This window comes from Telmatherina bonti (genome assembly GCF_933228915.1).
Source record: "Telmatherina bonti genome assembly, chromosome: 18".
Taxonomy (NCBI): Eukaryota; Metazoa; Chordata; class Actinopteri; order Atheriniformes; family Telmatherinidae; genus Telmatherina; species Telmatherina bonti.
Genome location: NC_136616.1, coordinates 12,730,189 through 12,744,543, shown reverse-complemented (window position 1 = coordinate 12,744,543; position 14,355 = coordinate 12,730,189). Strand labels below are relative to the sequence as shown.

Genomic DNA, 14,355 nt, shown 5'->3' with positions numbered 1-14,355 from the left:
ACATGACACAAAAGAAAGCCGACACAACAGAATTATTTGTGGGTCCGAATTGCCCAAGAATGCCATGCTTGGAAATTCAGAGGTGGGATAGAGGGTCTGGGTCAGGGCACATTCAGACCAGCCTGTCTGAGTCCAGTACGAGTCCGTTCGCTGGGACAGCCCGCTTCTTTTGGAGTATCATGAATACGGAAACAGATTCTGATTCGGATCAAAGAACCGGGCTTGGTCTGCCAACAAACGCAGGTCCTGGTCCGTTTCAAGAGGACCAAGTACAGGAAGCAGACTACAACACAAAGTGTTGCTTGTAAACAACCAAAACCTGCACGCACGTGGGGCGATGGGCGTCTCTGGATGGGAGAAGCCGCTCATGGTAAGACGTGGACGAATTTGGTCAAAGTTCTCGCAGAAATCGAATCAACAAGACCACTCGGACCTGATACAGCTCATATTTTCTGGTCTCTGGTGGAGAATGAAACACATTTCTAAAAAGGTCTGACTCATTTGAGAAGTGCAGCGTGAAAGCAAAATCTGTCTGGAATAATGTTGCACTCCACAGCTGAACAGTCTAGCGGACTATGCTGATATGAATGCACCCATAATCCACCGCTGCTTTGTCTCTGGGCTGGCGATGGCCGTAGAATGGCGTCCTTTTCAGAGCCATTGTATGCCTTACCAGAGATATCTGTCTGCATCACTCTCAGCCCAACATAGGTTCATTTCCGCTCAGGCTGCAGAGACAACTCTGAACAAATAATGCTTCATTAAAAAATTTACTTGAGTCAGTTCAAACAAAAATGGCCAAAAAAAAAAAAAAACAATCTTTTTTGGTAATTAACACACACCAAACATCAGTGTGTGCTTACACAAGAGATGTGCACGACTAATCCATTTATCAGAATAGTGATGTCGTGATGACTATTTTCAAGAGCCAACAAACCGTTTGGGATGGGAAAAGTTACGTTTCGCTGTGCAGAAACATTTACAGCATCGTTTCTGCTGGAATTTCCACCTATTGAAGAAGCAACAGACTGAAGCGGATGCTGAAAACAGCAACAAAACTAAGGGAAGTATGGCGGTTTTTCACTCAAAAAGACAACAAAGTCAAATGGAATCAAGCTCTTCAGAAACCTTATGGGTGACGTCATGGAGGTTCCGTCCATCTTTTTATATACGGTCTATGGTTTGACCAAAGTGCAGCGTGAACATGGTTTTGGTTCGCATAGATACACTCCCCTACACCTGAGCCGAGTCCCCCGGACTGAGTCTAGCGGACTATCCTGATCTGAATGTACCCTAACTATAGTCCTATAGATTAAGCTTTCCAACTACAACCCTTGGTCCTGTTTCAGAACATGTGCTGTATTCACTCATGAATGAATGGATTATGACGACATACTGAGGTGATCCATAGAGTCTTGGATGATGGAAACTCTTTTGGCTTTTCCTCAACCTGAAACTCATTATACACTCAAGTCTTTCTCACATACACACACACACCTCTATTGTACCTTCTGTCTTTCTCCTTAATCATTTTGAAATGCTCCTCCAAACCTCAGTCACCTCCTGAGCAGTCACACAAAACAGCCATAGAGCACTACTTCATTTTTATCTCTTTCAGAATCCCAGTTACATTTTCCCAGAGGCTATGTGACTGTGTGTGACTCAATGTGTGTGTGTGTGTGTGTGTGTGTGTGTGTGTTTCCAAATGACTGAGCCATGCTTTTCCATTCCCCCACTTTGGTGAATCTAGATGCAACACCAGCCAACATTTACACCACCAACACCGCTGCGACTTCTCAACAGAGTGGGCAAGAGACAGGCTGCTTGTCCTGATCCAACACACACACACATAAACAGAATCCCGCCTCCAGCTAAACACACACCAAATATTACTTGCAGTAATTCAAAGACACTTTTCCTTGTTTTCTAACTCTCCAGCATGAAGATGCTGCAAGGGAAACTTTACCCTTTTTGCACAAACTAATTCATAAGCCACGTGATAAACAAGCACGTGGAAAGTCGAAGAATGTCCCTTCAGAGAATTGCCATCTTTCATTTCAAGAATTCCCACATCCCACAAACACCCCACTGGATCCTATCTGCCCTAAACCCGGCCGTGTGAAGTGGTCTCAGCCGTCTGTCAGCACATGGGCGTTTTGCCTTGCATTAAATGAAGTAACAGGAACATGAACAGAGCCTCTTTTCGTCTGATAAGCCCATGGGAACCCCTTTTAGCACCCCTGGGGAGGGACCTTTTGACCTATAGGTTGGGGAACTCGAACGCTGCATTAGATTAAGTGGAGCTTCTTGTTCATAGACAGTGACAGCTGACAAACCAACCGTCACCGGATATTTGCTTTAGCTTTGGACAATTAACTTTTATTCTCTGCAGAAAATGAGGAAAAGAAAGAAGAGGGTCTGCCCATATCTTGTTTTTAGGACCTTTTTTTCCCCAAGCAATCCCACCAAAAACTCACCAAAGCATGCATGGATGCAGGGGCGCCGCCAGGAATTTTGGGCCCCTATGGAAGACAATAGCATAGACCCCACCACTGGATTGCAAATTTTAGATTTTTGTTTTTGCTTCAATTGGTTCAAGCCAATCAAAAATAGTCTTTCATGGGAATAATAAAGACCTAGGGCTGTTTTTAACCCTTTATGGGGCAAGTGACTACTTTTGATCACTTTGTTTCCTTTCATATTCAGCATGAAACTTTTTTTTGTTAATGTAACAACAGAATGCAGGTCTTGGTTCACACCAGAAGGACAATTTTAGGTTAAAAGTTCTCATTTGAAGGTATTTCATTGAGTGCCCTATAAAGGGCTAAATCACAGTGCATACATCTAACCAGGTTATTTCAATATAAATGATTTATCCGTTTATATTACTGCTATATTTATGACAACCTTAAAAAAATATTTATTATCTTTAATGAAGGTTTAATGCTTTTCTTACATAGTTTGTACATCACTTTGGGCCCTTATCAAGTCCTGGGGCCCTTAGAGTCTTCCTAACTTTCCCCCCATATGGTGCCTCTGCATGGATGGAAGAGGACCTCGCCACAATTCATTTGATACACTTTTGTTACAGCATCCTTGCAAATCACAGGTTCTAAAGTGTATTTAATATGGCCCAAAAACCACCAATATGAGCAATATTACATACAAGCAAAGTATAACTCCACAATAATCAACTTATAAACCCTTTTATGGTATTTTAGACCCTGAAAACGTTCAGTTTGGTTATTTTGGGCCATGCAAACTTCACCTTTCCCCATGCACGTGCAGATTAAACATCAAGTTGACTCACTTTAGTGATGATGAGGGGCTCGCCGTGTTCAAGCCCTCCTTTCAACGTGAACCCCCAAGGCGCGCCCCCGCTTAACTGGACCTGGATGTGGTGGAAAGACACGAGCTGCTCAATGGTTTCCATCCTCTCCCAGTTCGCCCTCCTGTTTCTCGGCTTCCTCAGCCAGACTGCTAGCGGTCCCTCGGCTTCTCCATCACCGCTCTGCCATCAACAAGGACTGGGAGGTGGAAGGAAGGACGGAGTGAATGAGGGGAAGAGGGGGAGGGCAAAAAGTTTTAGTTCAGCCGCGTGCTACTTCCGGTCAAAACTTCCAGCGTTAACATTTTTTGACGCTCCAGTCCTGCTTAAAACAGTCATCAAACTATTAAAATGACAAATAAGGCTCTCTGTATTATTGTAAATCGGCAGATTTCTACCATAATTCATTTAAAATAGCTTTTTTTTTAGTACCTGTAACAAGCCTTTCCGGTGTTACTTTCGCTAACTTTGTGAAAACTTTCTGGACTTTGGAAAACTTTTCCCGAGTGATCGCGTGACCACGCCCACTTTTCAAACGTAGCGATGTGATTGACATGAATGCAGACCAATGTCAGGCGCTATCCAATAGGATTAGCCGTAACTGTGTAGTAGCGTCGGACTGTAACTACAGCTAAATAACCGGTGAATGATGGTTCATGTTGAAACTCGACACCTTGGCTCTTTATTAAACTATTTATTTGTTTTTCCTTTTTATTTAATCACATTTATTTTTTAAATTTTATTTGTTTTATTCCTTTTACTTAAATTTAAGTTTAAAGTTGGACTTTCTGTTAATGTTATATGACAACTGTTCTGATGACTATGAATGTGTGCCTTTATGTCAAAATATTTTCAATTGAGTGCATAAAATGCCCTGTGTTTGTGTACAAAATGTCAATAAAGGAGAAAAGAAAAAAAGCTGTGGCTCTTTAGCTTAGTTTAGGTACAAATGACACACTTTTATAAACTGGTTGAATCTTCACATCAATTCTGACTGTTTCATGATATCTAAAATTACCCATATTAATCCTATATTTATGTTTAAAAACACTGTAAAAAAAAAAGTTAAGATTTCTCTCGTTAACTTCTTATGAGATAAACATAATATACAAGATAAACAAAGGTTTTACACAAAGCAACTATCGGAATCAGAAAGACTTATTGTCTGAATTGTCTGAACAATTCACAGACTAGAAACATGTTTCGGTGATAAGGTGCTGAATGATAAAATAATAATAAAAATGCTGACTAATAATATAAAAGTAGAAATACAGCTTTTTTTTTTTTGCTTTTTTTTTTTTTTTTTTACAAATATTTTGCAAATAAGGTAAGGGCATGCAGAGAAATGAACATATATACATACTTTTATTTTGTTTTTGTTAAAAATATATAATAAAAGTAAAGGTAAAAGTCATTTTGTATGTAGACATGCAGATATGTACAGTATGAAGAGTAGCATCCGAACAACCATGCAAATTGGCAGTGCAATAGATGAAGTGATGTGACATGACTTATTTAAGTGACTGGAGTTATAAAGTTAATCAGGAAGAATTCCTGGGTGAATTAAATTACCTTCATGTAAGTAATCATAGTTTTTTAGCACCTCTGTTAGCAATATTTCACACTAAGAAAGAGTTTTAACAGTCTGATGGTTAGATAAATCAGTGAGAACATTCATTCGTTTTCTGAACCGCTTATTCCAATTCAGGGTCGCGGGGAAGCTGGAGCCTATCCCAGCTGGCTTTGGGCGACAGGCAGGGTACACCCTGGACAGCTCACCAGTCCATCGCAGGGCCACACAGAGACGAACAACCACTCACGCTCACACTCATTCCTAGGGGCAATTTAGAGTGACCAATTAACCTATCATGCATGTCTTTGGATGGTGGAAGTTTAACATGATGCATCTTTGTTAACATGCTGGATAGTCAGTAAGAGTGTATGAGGGTGGTGTGAAGGGGCAAAAGCATCGTGCAAAACACAACAACAGTAAAATGTTTTTGCAATTTTGCTTTTTTTTTTGTATTTTCAGATTTTTTTTCTCAAACGTCTTTGTTCCTTTCTAAAACGTATCACTCTTTGATTTATTTATATTTATTTTGACAATAATTTTGTCGCTTTGTGAAATGGAGTTTTCTAAAAAGTTCTCTGGAATTTAGCATTTGTTTTTGTTTTTTGTTGTATTTTCTGAAATGTTTTCCTCATATGTAGTCTTTTCTGTTTATAAAATGAAGAATTTTCTAAATATTTTTATTAGATTTTTTTATCGAGACACTGCTTTTGTTACAACTGAATAGTTGTTTTCTGGTTGGTTTGTGTTTATGAAACATTTATCTCCACTTTAAGGCCTTTTTCCTTTGTTCTTTTTTGTTTTGTATTTCTAAAAATGCCGCCTCCTTTGATGTTATTTTCCATAAATGTTGCGTTTTCTGTTTTCTGAAATGTTTTCTGGCATCTTCTTCTGGTTCCTGAAAGGTCGCCTCTCTGTTGTGTTTTCTAAAACAGTTCTTGGATTTTTGCTTTGAATATTATGTTTTTGGATTTTCTGAAATGTTTGTTTTTAAAAATAAAGTCTTTTCGCACTATTTTTAATAATTAATTATTTTTTTTTAGACTTTTTTCTATCCTGTATTCATCGTCGTATTTTTTGTCATATATTTTTTGTATTTTTTGTGACTGTTGTTGTACTCTGTTTTCTGAAAATCTTGCTTCTACTCTTTTTTTTTATGAAAGCTAAAATGTCTTGACGTTTTAAAAAATGATGTAAACTTTGCTTTTAAAAATATCTTAATCTATCAAATAAAGTTTTTTTTGTTTGTTTTTTTCTTGTTCTGTATTGTGAAATGTTGCCTTTTCTGTTGTTTTCTGAAACATTTCCTGCCACAACCTTGTGTTTTACAGGCTTCTTTCCTAAGATGCTGGTTTGGTTTTATATTTGTGTTTTATGAAAATTGGCTTCAGTTTTTGGAAATATCCTTTATTATTTAGCAGATATGTTTTCATATATCGTGTTTTCAGAGAATATATGTTTTTGATTTGCTGTTTTTTTTGTGAAAAATTGCTGTTTTTGTTTTCTTCTTGTGTTTTCTCGGGTCCCTGTAGGTCTCTGAACCTACTCAAAGTGTAAAAATGGCATCTTTACCAAAAAATAAAGAGAATCTCCATTCATACACTGAATGCATGTCACATAAATGGAAGATTTTTGCATTATTGTGTCTTGTGAAGAATTACCGCCGTCTGTGTTTAGTATAAAAGCTGAACTAGAGAGTTGCGTTGAGAATTAGCCTTGGCTAAGATGCTGTAGTGTCACATGATTCATGAAACATATTTTCCCTATCAAATAAAGAAGAAAATAAATAAAAAGATGAATTCCCTGAAAAGAAGTGCAGCATCATTAAGATGAGCTCCTCCCCTGTAGAAAAACAGCTTCCTCACAATGGAAAATGGATTTAAAGTATTTCTTTTCTAAATTGTTTTAACAAAAAAACAAGAAAAACAAGAAAAACACAAATGCATACAGGCTGAAATGTAAAATGTGTATTTTGTAGGAAGTCAGGTTTTGATTTAAAGACAGGCTTTGCTTCTTTCCTGATTGTTTTTCCTGGTGCTCCACTGGAATGAAACGTGTTAAACGTTCCTGTCTGCGTAGTTCTCGCCGCCTACAGGCTGCGTTTTCCCACAGTCTCTCTGCAGACTGAAATGATTCAGATTGTTGATAATCACTGCTGTGGAATGCCACCACATTGCAGCACAACTTGTGTGTGTGTGTGTGTGTGTCACTATCTTTGCATGTCTCAAGAGAAAGGACAAGTATGAGAGGAGATAGAGAATCAGAGGAAGAGGGACGTGAACAAGCCCAGACACGTCGCTGTTCGTCCAGATCACATGGATGTGATTCGGTCAAATCCCTCTCTGACCTTTTTTTTCCTCAGAAAGTCTAAACTCCATAATTTCCTTTGACGTTGACGGTCGCTTTCACATGGGAGACACTTATAAAAGACTAACTATGTAAATTAAAGGGGAAATTGTGACGTGCTGCAAAGATCTAAAAACGTGCAAGCTTTGATTTCTGTGAAGCTTCCAGAAAAACAAAAACATATTTTCAGAAGGTTTTAGCTTCATCGGGCTGCGTCAGTGGTGGGATTTATCCCAGAATCAGCTCAGGTCATCCTGCAGAAAGCTGGGAACAGTACTGCACTCTGAAGACCATCCTACCCACCATGCATCTGCAGCAGTGTTGCCAGATTGTGTGAGAAAAACAAGCAACCAGCTGGATGAAAACAAGCCCAAAAGAAGCGACTTGGTCCCTCAGAGAAAGAAATTGTGACACTATTGTTAAACTTGATGTTGTTTTTATATATACATATATATATATATATATATATATATATATATATATATATATATATATATATATATATATATATATATATATATATACACATATATGTATATAAATATATATATATCCTCCAGTTTCAGGCAGACAATCACTTCATGGTACAAGACCGGTTTGGGCCAGCATGTTCACCAAGGAAATGGGTTTTTTGGACAGATCCAAGAAACAGATAAACTGTGAATAAGTGAGAAAGATTTCAGAAATGGTTCATACAGCAAATAAGTTGAGTCCAAATAAGCAACCAGTGTTTTGAAAACAAGCCTAAAAAACTGCAACCCGCGACTGGTGATATTTAAGCAACTTTACAAAAAAAAACAAGCTTAAAGTTGCTTATAATAAGCAAACCTGGCAACACTGATCTGCAGCAAGCGACTGAACGCTCTACTGAGAAGTTCTGTTATTCCTGCAGCTGCTGGATTTTAATTGGTTTATTTGGTTTTTATTCACACTTTTAATGATGGTCTTTAGTTTTTCTTTATTTTTACCATCATTTGCTGCTTTCATGGAAGAATTATTTATTTACTGTGGTGTTACGGCCATGCTGGTTGTTGGCTGTCTTAGTTGATCTGGTGGTGAATAATTTCCCCCCAGTGAGATAAATAATCAATCTATCTATCTGATATAAGGCCTTCAATAAAATAACGGGCAGCACTAATACATTTTTTGGTAAGAGGCAACCTTTTTTTTTTTTAGATTATTTTACTCCTTTTAAGGTCATGCTGCCAGGTAAACCTCATTCTTTTTATTATTATTTATTTTTCTATTGCTTTTTTTATTTTCTGTCTTTTCAATACCATTTTCTTTATATGTATTTATATATTTGTTTCAACAATAAAAGCCATGGGTGTCCTGTGACTGTATGCAAATACTGCGAAATTTTTTTAAAACTTCACATTCCCTAAAAAAAAAAACACTTAAAAAAAAAAGGTCAAAAAATTATTTTAAAATAAACAAATAAAGTCGAAACGTTTATTTTAAAAAGTATATAATGGTTGTAGCTTTTGGGAGCATTAATTTCTTTTTTTTAATTCAACAGAAAAAGGAAAATAAGAAAAAAAGTCTGTCTTCCATCCATCTCAGCTGTAAATCCACCATTTCACCACCAGGCGGCGCCAGAATAACATGAATAAACTGAGTTCTGATCATCATCCAGCTATAAAAGATCAGCCGAAGACACATTTTAGTTCATGTGTTTAACATGTTGTTACTGGATGTAAACATCTGTATTTAGTGCTTCTACATTCACTTTAAAGTATTGATCCCCGATATTTAGCTTTGATTGCAACTAAATTACAATCATGTTAGTTTTTTTCCCCAATATATCAGATTGATGTTTTTAATTGTCAAACAGCATCATTAAAATATACAGAATATCTAATACAGTGGCTTTTTCTCCTGTTGTGACAATTAAAATGTCAGTTTATCCTGCAGAATAACTGCACCTAGAAGTATAACGGCTAAATATACCTGCCATTATTTATATACTGACATTTACATTTATTAGACATTTCACAGTTTGACCAAAGCATTTCTGCTGCTACTCAAACAGAAAGTTAGTTTTGCTTTTGTGTGAAAAATGAACAAAAGAAAATCTCAGGTCATCACAAAAAATAATTTTAAAAAAAGTTAAACAAAAGAGATGCAACAAAATGAAAATACCAAACACAACTCAGGTTAGGAGAAAGAAAATAGTTTTTTGAAGCCAACAAGGCAAAAATGATTAATATACTTGGATTTTAAGCAAGGCTGAATTATCCAATGGGTGTTATGGACACAGGCCCAGGGGCCTACGCCCAGTTGGGGCCCACGTGGTGCCCGCATAGGGCAAACAACAGCAGTTTGGACATGAAACAAAATGTACATAAAAGCCAGATAGTTACACCACAGTGTCTAGTGTTTTGCTGTAGGTACCATTGGTGAGAGATGTTAGAAATGTCGTGTATTATTCACAATTTCCACAATGTTGCGGTGGGGAAGGGGGCCCTTGGAACACTCTGAGCCTGGGCACTTTTTATCCGGCCCTGATTATAGGGGTATAGATAGATGTTTGTGAATGCTTAAACTCAGTGTTTTTCAACCACTGTGCCGTGGCACGCTAGTGTGAGAGATTATCAAGTGTGGCCCTGAGAAATTACCCAATTTCACCTAATTGGTCTAAAAAGCAGCTCTGTGTTCATCCAAACAGGTCCCATCCAAAGATAATAAAATTCCTTCTTCTGTTTACCTGATTTCTATTCAAGATGATTTGATGGGATGGACTTTATATTAGTCATATGGACTTTGGTTTGTGGTGTGCCTTGTGATTTTTTTCAGTAAAAAAAAAGGGGTGCCTTGGCTCAGAAAAGGTTGAAAAACACTGCTTTAACTAATCGGTTTTCTGCCAGCAGCGTCTCCATTGTTACGCAACTTTACGCATCTCGTCACGTGGCTTCCCGCGCTCCAATTGGCTGCTCGCGCACAGCCGAGGGGTTAATTGGCGCGATCTTCAATTTCAGCAGGAAGTGAGCTGAAATGTCCAAAAAGGCCCGCCATCAGGTGCGCCTGTAAGTCACGCCCTGCGCCGTGAGGACGATGGTCGCCAACTATAGCCTCGCTGGTGGAGCTTGCTAGCACCAGAGGTTTTAAAACCAAAACATGACGGCGACCCGCGCCAAACCCAGCTTCCTGCGTGTCTGCGCCCTGACCTGTTTCATCTACCTGTTGTGCTCCACCTGCGCCGGAGTGGCGCGCGGGCGGAAGCACGCGACGCTGAAGCGCAGCCGGCGGAGCCACCAGGGCGCGAAGCACCGAGGAGCGCACCACTGGCCGCTGACCGACGAGCAGAAAGTGGATCAGAACCTGCAGTTTATGCTCAGTTTGTACCGCAGCGCGGCCGAACCGGACGGCAGGCCCAAGCAGCACCGGAAGTTCGGCTCTAACACGGTGCGCCTGCTGAAACCTGCAGCGTCGTCGGTGCGCCTCGTGCCCTCTTCAGCAGGTGAAACAAGCACGTTTTCTCTTTAAATGATCCCCGGAAATACTCCACGTTTACTAAAACCACTAACTTAAGTCAGGGATGCCCAACTCCGGTCCTCAAGGGGCCACAATTCTGCAGGTTTTCCATGTGTCCCTGCTCCAACACACCTGACTCTCAACAATCAGTCATTGTGCAGAACTTCTTTTGTTGTTGGATCCATTTAATGGAAGCCAGGTGTGTTGGAACAGGGATGCAAGGAAAAACATGCAGGACAGTGGTCCTAGGACCGGGATTGGACACCCCCGGTCTAAATAAATCAGGAAAACTTCCTTTATTTGATAAAACCAGAGTTTTTGCTTAATGGTTTGAGTCGTGGGTTATCTTTCTGATCATAGGCCTAAGTGGTTTTTGCTTTGCGTGTGCATTCTGATCCAGGTTTTAAATTTAAATCATCCAGTTTAAACTGGAACGATTTTATTTCATGAGATATTTGTGAAGCTTAAAGCCAGTCATGACTGAAACTGTAATATTTGTTCTTACTTTTGAAATAGCACTTCCAGGGATTAAAAAAAAAAAAAATCAAACTGAAAAGTGATTTTTCTGGTGATGTGATCACAGGGAGAGGCTTTAATTTGAGTAAGAGCAAAAGTTTTCAGCCACCGTAAGGGACGGTCTTGCTCTTTTCAAGGTCGGACTTTCGGCTTGGCTTCCTTTTTAGAAGATAACTCGTCATTTCGCATCGCAGAGCTTCTTCTTTAGTCTGATTTTACTAATTATGGTTTATGTGTTGGTAAGCAATACATATAATAGCAACAAACGAATACTATAAAGGCCAGTCTTGATGAAAAGTGGTTCGTTCCAGAGGGAATTGTAATGTTTCTAAACGCATCGCTGCAGATTCGCTCGTTTCTTCACTTGACCGCGACAACTTTTAAATTAAAAAAAAAAAAACAGCTGTTTTTTCCAGAGTACCTGGTGTGTTCTCTTTCGGAGAGCCTGCTCCCCTTCTTCCACATAAGTAGGACCCTAGTGTTCGTTCTCTCGTGATTGGCCCCATATTGTACCAAACTGAGGAGTCCCAGCAGGTTTTAGGAGTTGGCTCTCTGACAGGAAGGAGAGACTCGTATTCACTACAAAGAGTCCGTTCTTGGATCCGGCTCGTTCAAACGGCACAGCATGAACCCATCTGGGAAATAGCTGATTTTACGTAGATGTGTCGGTATAGTTTTTGGTTTCCAAACTGCCTCCAGTGTGACATCATTAAGGTTACAAGTTGACTGCTATTCCCAGAAAGAGAGAAGGTGGCGCTGTGGGAGGAAGCTGAGGCTAAGTATTAGCTCAAATTGCACTTCTACGATGGCACCAAAGTACAGAAATATCCTGAGACTGTCGATGTCTGTTTTTGAATAACTCGTACGTCTCTTTCCCCCCAGACCTCTGCTACATCTTCACCGTACAATACAAACTCGACACTCTTCCCTCTGAGCAGCTTGTCCGAGCTTCGTTTGTCCACCTGCGTTCATCTCCTTCCTCTCCCACCTCGGACCCCATCCAGGCCGTGGAGCCGCCACGCTGCCGCGCTCAGATCACCTCACTGGGAGGCGATGGCCTCGTCACCCTGGAGCCCCACGAGCGGTGGTCGGAGACAGACATCACCACACATATCCGTGCTTACATCCTGCAGGGGAAGGATCAGGGCGAGGGCGGTCATTTGACCCTCACCGCCAAGTACTGGTGCACGGATCCTGGACTAGACGAAGAGGATGGCGGCCCCATGTGGTGGTGGACTACCCATCGAGGGAGGAAACCGTGGAGCAGCGAGCCTCACCTGGAAGCCCCCTCTCTTCTTCTGTACCTGGAGGAGGAGAGGGAGGTGAAGGAGTGGATGAAGGACTTGCTTGGCGTGGAAGGGGAAAACGTCATGAGGCAAGCCAGTTGGTGGCACCCGACCATTCGCCGCCGCCGCAGCACCAAACAGAACTCCTCATCGGAGCCAAAAGATCCTTTACTGGACGCTCTGAAAATCGCTCCCCCTGCCTCTTCCTCATCATCGACCTCTTCCTCCACCTCGGCCTCCATCGCCTCCAACAGACCCAACTACAGACGCAAAACAAGCAGGCCAAAAAACCGCTGCAAGCTCCACTCGTTCCGCCTGTCCTTCAGCGAGCTCGGCTGGGGCCACTACTTCATCGCCCCGCAAGCCTACAACCCTCGATATTGCCAGGGAGACTGCCCCAGGATCCTCCACTACGCCTACCATTCGCCTTACCACGCCATCATCCAGAAGCGTATCAACGAGCGGGGCATCGGAGACGTTCCTCCGCCATCCTGCGTGCCTTACAAGTACACGCCCATGAGCGTGCTGCTGGTGCACAACAACAAGGTGGACTACAAGGAGATGGAGGACATGGTGGCCGAGTCGTGCACATGTCGTTAGGGACTCCGGGCGGACCTGAATGACTGAGAACGACCCAGGCAGTTTTGTCAGGTCACGTATAGATCCAGAACTTGGAGGATAGTAATAAGCTGAGGACTGAGAGGAAGACGCTCTTGTGGTTTCAGATCTTTACAGTCCCTGTTAAAGCACTTTAAAGGCAATCGCTGTGTATTCTCTCTTTCTTTTGTTTAGTTTTTTGTCTCCTGTCTTTTAAACCAGACCTGTTTCACATCAGGGCTGCAGGTCAACTATAAAAACCGCATAAGAAGGAAGATCTTTTGGATAATGTTAGCACTTTTTGAAGCTGGAATCATCTGTAAAGAATAGGGGGGGGGCATATTTTAATAGGTGAGGGGGCAGCCATGTGGGATGTCACCACTCAGGCTTTGCTATAGTTACATATTTGCTGTTTACGATCTGTACCTTTGCAGTTTGTACATATTTATAAGAGGGGTCGACTTGAAAGCTTGTGTTGCTACTGGCCTGTCTTGGAGAAGAAAAGTTCACAGGAAAGTGGCGAGGAGTGACCGTGTTGAATGTTTAGGAAACGGATGTTGTGGGAAAGAATGCAATTTTAATTACGAGTGAAGATATATAATAAAATAAAATGCATATTTTGTAAAGCTTCATTTTGTGGGTTTTGTCTAAAAGCAGAAATACTGGACGGTTGTCTGAAGTTTGAAAGCAGACATGTGGATTTAATCGAACATTTTCAGTTTTTTTCTTTGTTTTACCGCCACAGGTTCTTCTCCAATCAGGACCAATGAGAAGAATTTCCTTTTTACTAGTTTATTTGTTTTTATTCACTTTCTGAACCGCTCAGTCCGATGAAGGGTCGCAGGGGAGCTGGAGCCTATCCCAGCAATCATTGGGCCAGAGGCAGGGTACATCCTAGACAGGTTGCCAGTCCATCACAGTTACTGGAGTTTAGTTTGAGAAAATTATTTTGCATCCAGTCTGTCTGTGATGTTTTACAGTGAAGGATCACAAATCTAATGTTGCTCTAGAAGAGAGACATGAGGTTCAGCCACTACTTTTTCTTTAATGGTGGTTTGGATTTGGGGCTGTTGTTATCCAGCTGAGATGGATCCAAACTGGTTAATTCAGCAGTTCAATAAAAACTTGTTTACAATCTCTGCAATATGGAGCCCAAAAAACTGGAGCTGAAAGGCTCAGAGAACACAGACGTATCGCAGAGAAATAGTTGAGGATGATGCAATTCAATGCAGCTTTTT

The 14,355-nt window shown here is 40.8% G+C and overlaps 2 protein-coding genes across 2 annotated transcripts in view; one reads left to right on the top strand and one right to left on the bottom strand.

The window, feature by feature from the left end:
• The window catches only part of shroom4 (shroom family member 4), a 94,891-nt gene extending 91,448 nt beyond the window's left edge, over positions 1-3,443 (bottom strand). Inside the window, exon 1 of the mRNA XM_079258046.1 lies at positions 3,311-3,443. Coding sequence (XP_079114172.1) covers positions 3,311-3,433 — 123 coding nt within the window. The 5' untranslated portion in view covers positions 3,434-3,443. The remainder of the gene's footprint in view (positions 1-3,310) is intronic.
• Positions 3,444-10,361: 6,918 nt separating this feature from the next.
• bmp15 (bone morphogenetic protein 15) lies at positions 10,362-13,120 on the top strand (the record flags this gene model as incomplete). Its single annotated transcript, XM_079257563.1, has 2 exons — positions 10,362-10,704; positions 12,117-13,120. The coding sequence occupies 2 exons, from the start codon at positions 10,362-10,364 to the stop codon at positions 13,118-13,120; spliced, it is 1,347 nt and encodes a 448-aa protein (XP_079113689.1).
• Positions 13,121-14,355: the final 1,235 nt, after the last annotated feature.